The 8,181-nt window shown below is 33.6% G+C and overlaps 1 protein-coding gene across 3 annotated transcripts in view; it reads right to left on the minus strand.

Moving 5' to 3' along the window:
* The window catches only part of LOC145331666 (GTP-binding protein GEM-like), a 50,594-nt gene extending 42,719 nt beyond the window's left edge, over positions 1-7,875 (minus strand). For 2 of the 3 annotated variants that reach the window (XM_080176490.1, XM_080176559.1), the window contains exons 1-4: positions 7,746-7,875; positions 5,076-5,189; positions 1,234-1,345; positions 199-257 (exon numbers count right to left, since the gene is read on the minus strand). In XM_080176490.1, the coding sequence (XP_080032616.1) occupies positions 199-257; positions 1,234-1,345; positions 5,076-5,088 (184 nt within the window). In that variant the 5' untranslated portion in view covers positions 5,089-5,189; positions 7,746-7,875. The remainder of the gene's footprint in view (positions 1-198; positions 258-1,233; positions 1,346-5,075; positions 5,190-7,745) is intronic. The other variant, XM_080176626.1, reaches the window with a different exon arrangement.
* Between the last annotated feature and the right edge of the window lie 306 nt (positions 7,876-8,181).

Genomic DNA, 8,181 nt, shown 5'->3' on the forward strand with positions numbered 1-8,181 from the left:
TACCAATAAATCAAAAACAATTTTCTACGAATAATGAAATAAATCTTATAAATTTTCATTTAATATCCTCGTAATGCTGTCTATAATACGATGCGAAAAATAACTATTATATATCTAGTTTCCTACTTCATATTAAGCCTAGTGAATTAGTTGATTTTAGTTGATAACTAAACCGCCAGGTGATGTAAAAGTATGATTTCCTTGTGTTTAGACTTGCACTGGTATGATTACTCGGGGTGCCAGGAGCAGATCTGTAACTTTAGTATTGTTAACAAAGTGAACTTTTTTTATGGTATTTTAAATTTTAAAGAGTCTGGCAAAATGCCTTTAAAATAATGACGTCTTACAATACAAATGACCAATGATAGGTCAATATACAGACTAAATTACCAATGACAGGCCAGTACACATATTTATTTACCAACAATAGGCCAGTATGACGCCATTTTTTATAGGCTTTACAAAAAGCTTCGGCAAAATCGGTAAGTTGCCCTTTTTAAATCGTTAACATCATTTGTATCCCCCCCCCCTCTTATTTAAGATAAACAAAATTTCTTTTTTTGTAGTTTATGATTATTGAAGAAAAAGTTTAAATATTGTAGCACTTCTCAAGTCTTTAAAGATTCTAAGCCAAAGGATAAGATATTGTGTTAATAAAACTTTAGGGACCAGTATACCTTTTTAAAAGCGAAGCTTTTCTATAAATAGGGTCGGTCCGTCCGTACGTCCGTAACGGATAGCTTTTTCGTTAATTTAGGCATGTTAGAATTGTCCTATCGTATGTTAGAATTGTATGGTGATCCCTGTAGTAGTTAGGTACAATTTAGAAAGCGTAGCAACTCTATAATCGTTACCGGAATGTCCGTACGTCAATTTTCAACATGTTGATATTTTACTTTTTTTAACAACAAATTTTTATATGATCTAATTATCTGATTGATCTGATTTTTGGTATACTGATTCCTGGGACAACAAAGTACAATATTATAAGCGAAGCAACTCTATAATCAAGTCCTAAAAATGTAAGTATGTCCTTAAACATTATCCTGCATCAAGCAATTTTTCAACTTTACTTACAATTAATATGCTTAGACATTTATATTCTGATTCTTCAGTTCTGACACTAAACAAGTGTTAATGTCCGTTTGTCCTACCGTTTCAGTGCTTCGCTTTTATGGATGTTGTCATCCTTGTTTTCCAATGTCCACTCACTTCCTAAATTGAATATTTTACCTGTGAAGGGGGGGCCTGGCCCTGTACTGTCCCCTTGTATTGTGTGTATAACCCAGGCATCTAGAGGAGGGGATCTCCATCCCTCGCTGCCCTAGGGATTTCTGTCGGCTCACTAAAACATATATTAACAATTGAAATTTTGACCTGTACAAAGCTATTAACGTATATTTGAAAGTAAAAATTATAGATAATCTTTATTATAAAGGCAATTTTTTCCATATTTTACAGGGACTAAGAGAGATATGACAATAGAAGATTTAATAAAAGTACACAATGTTTAAGCAAGTGCATAAGATATGTTGGTTATAAAACTTTGGGTACTAGTTTAATTTACATTGCAATATCCCCTTTCCCCATTTAGGTAAGCTAGTGGAGGGTATTCCCATCCCTCGCTGCTCTAGGGATTTCTGTCGACTCACTAAAATAATATATTTATCATTTCTTGGATCTTTCACCAGATTATCATGTACTTTAATAAAGTGGTACTTGTAGCTGGCTAAAATAACGATCTCTCCACCACCCCCCCCCCCCCAGCAACCTCCTACTGGATGGCGAACTTGCCTATTATCAACCTAAATTGAAGAAAAGTTTTCCTATTTCCAATACATACTATATCTAAATCCATTTACTAAAACATTGGGATTAATGTCATTTTGACCTGTACAAAGCATTTGATTCCATACTAAATACATTTTCAGTTGAAAATGATCTTTTCAAAGTAACTTTTTAATTTATGTTAATGAAAATTCTGATCTTTTGATTTATTTTGATTTGATCATTTAGGTAATCCTTATATAAAAGTAACAGGATGTCTATTCTAGTCTATCTTAGTGTCTTTCTGTATGTGTAAGAAGCTTGCTAACCGCTGAACCGATATAGTTCTTCTTTACAGTTTAGCTACTCATAGGTCCTGGGAAGAATTTGAATATTTTAGGGAAGAGTACCTCCATCCTCCCAAAATAAACCGATCATACTTTTTTTACTTCTTCTTATTAAATCTAAAATTAAAAATCCCATTATCTCCCAACCCCTTCTCCCTCTAGCTTAATTGCCTTAAAAGCCTTTTAAGGCGTTTTCGCGACTTAAAAATAAATTATAAACTTGTAAAGAACTAGGCTCAAAGTTTTTATATCCGCTTATGCCAATTATAATTATAACAATTATAAGATACTAATGAAATGTTTAGAATCAGGGTTTGGCCGGATATCCGCCAATTTTCAATATCCGCCCGGATACCGGATATTGAAACTATCTGAATACCGAATATCCGGCTGATTTATAATCCCGGATATTGGGCCATTATTAATATCTTGCTGGATACCGGATATCCGGCATTATATTAAGCAAATAAGCCGGAGAACCGGCTTCAGGCTAAAAAAGTATCCGACCCAACCCTAATTAGAACAACTCTTTGTTCTATCTTGCTGGTCTACTGATGAATCTAACTGTGCTTGTTTATTTATGTTTGTTTCTCCCACCAGGAATAGATGGATAGGTCAATGAAAGAAAAAATAACTTGAACACAAATTTAACCGCGACTGTGACTTAACGCGTAGCGCACCCGCTCGTGGTTGGGGAGATGAAACCGATATATAACTAAAGACGTTAAATTGGTTCCTAATGCTGCTATGTAAGGTTAACGACATAAATAGTTAGAGTTGTGGGAATGCCTTGGCCCATAAACAGACGTAACCCGTGCACGGACTTCTCAAACAAAGTTTGTACAATCAAATGGTTGGTTGTCTGATGGATGTTACTTAACCTAATGTCCTTTGGCATTAGAGTATTGCATCTCATTACAAGCAAATGATGTCCTTGGGTTCTTTAGATGATCACTTGAAATCGAAGGAGAATCCCGCCCAAATTAAGTCATAGGTAACAACACAAATTGTTTTTCTTCTTTTGTCCTATCCCTGGTTTCCCTGTGTGTTTACAAAGCTAGAAAACAGACAACTTTTACTTAGGACAAGAGATATATATTTAATAATTCTAATGATTTAAAAGTTTCTTGTTAAACTTAAAGGAAGAGAAAATTCGACTGTAGATTATTCTTGTACCAAACGTTTTATGAACATGCTCTCTTATTAGTTGGCTCATACACTTTAGGTGGACAGTTTTATTATATTTTGATTGGTTGGTTCAAACTAGAAGTGTTCAAACTTTTAACTGATTTTTGGAACATTGATTCCTATGACAACAAGGTACAATATTTTAAGCAATTTATATCTACAATAAAATAAGTACATACAAAAATCTTTTCCTTTTAAGTTTTAACACTCTACAAGTGGTAATGTTCGCTTTACTTTTAAGGATGTGTCATACTTTTTTTTTAAAGATAAAACTCATTACATGACGTAACAAATTAAATAATATCTTTCCCTTTGCCTTATCCTAATATTGCATTGAAAGTAGATACAACTATGTTTACTTTTAAGCTATCAATTTCCATCTTTTTATCTTTCATCTTAATTTAAGAATAAAGCTATTATGTAACTTACTATAACTCTTTAATGAATATAATTTCTAAATAAAAGTAACAGGATGTTTATCTGTCTTCCTGTCTGTCTGTGTGTGTAGTTTTAGATCTAACTAATTGCTGGAACGATATGGTTATTCGATCTACTGCAGTTCACGGTAAAATATTGCTGGTAAGCAATATTTCTAAAATCTATGAATTTTAAAGGCTGCTAGCTTCCAAACGGCTAAACGTACAGATCATACCCGCACACCATTTTAAGCGGCATAAAAAGGACCACAAATAATCTGAAATAGCCAAGATCCAATTATGCACAGGGAAAGCTTCACTGAAGAAAAAACGAGTAAAATAGGTCTTTTTCGCGCATTTCTCTGCACTGCGAGATAATTATGCATGACTAATTTATGGCTATTTCAGATTATGTGTAGGCCTTCTTATGCCGCTTCAAACAGTATGTGGGCATGATCTGTACGTTTAGCCGTTTGGCAGCTAGCAGCCTTCAAAATTCATAGATTTTTGGAAATATTGCTTACCAGCAATATTTTACCGTGAACTGCAGTAGATCCGGTTATTCTTTACAGTAAAATTCTATAGGTCCAGGAAAGGTGCAGAACTATTTTAGGGTAATAATCGGCACTGTAAAAAAAATCCTTCTTTCCTCAAGTGTTTCACTGGTGACACGAAAAGTTATTAATCCTATAGTATTATAGGCAGATTTCCGCGAATAGTATAATAAAAAAATATAAGATTAATTTAATTTTAGTTGGTCCCGTGGGGCCAAAGGCCTATACCAACTTAACTGGTATTTATTTTATCATTTGTTGAACATTTCTATACAATACGATATTATTTTAAAGCGTGTTCTAATCCATCAGATAAATATCTTTAAAAATATTGTTATCTATTTATCTTATCATTTGTTGAACATTTCTATACAATACGATACATGACTTTTCATAATTGGTTCTAAGATATATAGATTTTAAAAAAATAATAAGTTTAATTAAAATTATTTATATTTGTCTATTAATGTTTTTATCCTTGTATTTTAAAGCAAACAAATTTGATACTTGTTCATAAAAGTAAAAAATTTCAGTATAGCATCGAAACCGATTTATATCCGCTGGATACGCCCCTAGAGGCCTCTAGTGGCACTTTAAATGTTTGATTTTTATGTAAAAAAAAAATTCTCGATTTTTTGTCATTTAAAATAGTTATAAACCTCCCCGGTACCTTATGAGAAGCTACCCTGTTAAGAAGAACCCAATCGGTTCAGCGGTTAGCGAGATCCTTCGGAACAAACATACAAACACACAAACAGACATCCTGTTACTTTGTATTATAGATTAAATAGGTCAAAACTTACCACTTTCCGGCATAACATCCCCATCCTCGACAATTTCTTGTGCAGATTCTCTTCTCAGCCTGGGCCGGGGAGAACAAGGACGAGATCCACTTGGTGATAAGGGCGCAGCACACCCTAGAATAAAATATATTTGAATATTGGAATTAAGCAAATTAGTACTTTGTTTTTATTTCAATTTATAAAATGAATAATTTATCGCATCAAAGTAAAGAAAACTTGCTTATAAAGCTTTTTATAGTGCCTCATACTGATCTACCATTGGTAAATTAGCCTGTGTATTGACTTATCATTGGTCATTTGTATTGTATGACGTCATTTTTTAAGTACTATAAAATGCTTCCTGGTTTGAATTTTATTATTTTTATTTAATATTTGTAGAAAATTGTCTGTAATACTATGCATGAATTTTCAGTATGAATGGGGTATTCCTGTCCAGTTTTTTGTTTAGGAATGAATATTTCTTACCCGAGGGAATAAATGATGGACCGATAGGCCATCATTTATTCACGAGGGTAAGAAATATTCATTCCTAAACAAAAAACTGGACAGGAATATCATTCTCATTTTAACAAAAAACTAATTTTTTATGCTAAAATATATATTGAAAATAAGTGTTCTTTTCAAAAAAAATATTATAAATATGAAAAAAGGAGATTATTTTCTTTCTTTTAGTAATTAATAAAAATTATAAAATCTTCAAAAAAAAATTTAAAATCTTCTAAAATCATACCAGGGATATAAATGAGATACCAGGGAAATAAATGAATATTTACATCCACTATTTAAGGGGTTGTTTATATGGGAATGAGAAATGGTTTCGAAGGTCCTACCCCAAAAGTAGGAGTCCCAAACGTCGGAGTGGAAAAACTTAGGAGTGGGACAAACGTCGGAGTGGACAAACGTTGGAATGGACAATGCTTAAGTAAAACCTAGGAGTGTCCGCTATTTTAATAATATGACAAATAATTGACAGCGCTCGGCCCCCTAGCCTGTTTAGCCGCAGCGCTCGGCCCCCTTGCCTATAACCTAACCTAACCTAACTAAGAAAAATAACGGGACCGAGGGGGGAGTGGGGAGGTTTGTATAAAAAATTCAAAATTGAAAAAAAAAATTGGGACTCCTGTGTTTGTCCACTCCGACGTTTGTCCCACTCCTGCGTTTGTCCCCCTCCGACGTTTGGGACTCCTGCGTTTATCCACTCCAACGTTTGGGACTCCTACGTTTGGCGTGGAACCGTTTCGAAGCCATAATAGATATTTCTTTTTAAAAAGTATTTATATAGGTCATTGGAAAATAGTCATTTTTTATTGTCTTGTAATATCTTTTCTCGTATTCATTTGAATCCGGTGGATAGGAACCGGTTCTCATCCATACGAAAAAACTTTGTCTAGCATCGTATTATATCCAGTTTTCTACGAATATAGAAATGTACAATCATAAGATTAAAACCATTTTTTTAACCGGTGATTTCAGGCTTTCAGCACCTCGGGACTAAAAAACTAGTTTTAATCTTATAATTGTACATTCTATATCCGCGGAAAGCCGTTTATAATACGATGCGAGATATAACTATTATTGACCTATCGCTGTAACTAGTTAAAAAGTTAAAGTTTCTCTTAGAGAATTAAATATTAATGCAAGTTAATACTTTTTCCAGACAGACGGAAAATTTTTGTCTTATTTTTCTCAGTCATATTTAAAAATATATACATATAGTTAACAATTAACAGGAATTAATTTTTAAAAAATATTTTTCCTCCAACTTATAAGTCTTTGAGAGATAACTTCTAAAATAGGAAAACCTAATAAAAAATTATACTCTTATGAATATTAAAAAAAATAAAGAACATAATTTATGCTTAATTTATTAAGGTTAGGTTAAGTTGTATTGGGCGCTAGATAGCCCCGCAGGGTTAAGACCCACGCAGGCATAAAAAAACACCGGGGTGTAGAGCCCATGCTCGTTAGGCACATTGATGGAAAGCCAAAAGGATAGGACAATGGCCGATAAATTTATGTACATTCCCAATGATGATACAAGAATTACCTCATCTAAAGATTAACATTAGTTGTTAAAAAGTTTGAACAATCAACTTAATGAACTAACCAATCAAAATTCGCCAAAGTTTTGAAGCCAGCAAATAAGAAAGCGTTATTTTAGAACTTTGGTGACTATTGTAATGAACAGTTCCCCCTCTCTCTCTAGGGAAAGGACTGTTCGTTATTTGGATTTACTGCAGTTCACGGTAAAATATTGCTGGTAACAATTATTGCTAAAAATCTATGAATTTTAAAGGCTGCTAGCTGCCAAACAGCTGAACGTACAGATCATACCCGCACACCATTTTAAGCGGTATAAGAAGACCTACAAATAATCTTGAATAGTCAAGATCCAATTATGCACAGGGAAAGCTTCACTAAAGAAAAAACGCGTAAAATAGGCCTTTTTCGCGCATTTCTCTGCACTGCGAGATAATCATGCATTATTGATTTATGGCTATTCCAGATTATTTGTAGGCCTTCTTATGCAGCTTAAAACAGTGTGCGGGCATGATCTGTACGTTCAGCCGTTTGGCAGCTAGCAGCCTTTAAAATTCATAGATTTTTGGCAATATTTGTTACCAGCAATATTTTACCGTGAACTGCAGTAGATCCCGTTATTTTACTAACCTGGCGAGGTTGCAGCAGTTGTATGTGGAGAAATAGGTCCAAAGGATCGCTGTGTTGATAATGATTGTCGGGATGTGTGCGGCGAACTGTTCCAAAGATATTAATCATCACATTTTCAAACAAATATGTATATACCCATTTGTCAGAAGCTTTTGTAGTGCCTATGACGTCATACTGGCCTATTATTGGTCATTTAAAATGTATACTGGCCTGCCATTGGAAATTTCGTCTGTTTATTGGCCTATCATTAGTCTTTGTATTGTATGACGTCATATGTATAGGCACTATAAAATGCTTCATTTATCATACTTTTTTTTTGCGAATCATCGGCTTAATATATTTAAGTATTTTCCCACCCTAATTTTTTTTTACATTATATCCAGACAGACAAGTAAATAATTGTTTTTTTTGTGGCAAGGATGGCTACATTCATAAA

The sequence above is a fragment of the Acartia tonsa genome, chromosome 1 (assembly GCF_053477335.1).
Source record: "Acartia tonsa isolate MP-2025a chromosome 1, ASM5347733v1, whole genome shotgun sequence".
In the NCBI taxonomy this organism is placed as follows: domain Eukaryota; kingdom Metazoa; phylum Arthropoda; class Copepoda; order Calanoida; family Acartiidae; genus Acartia; species Acartia tonsa.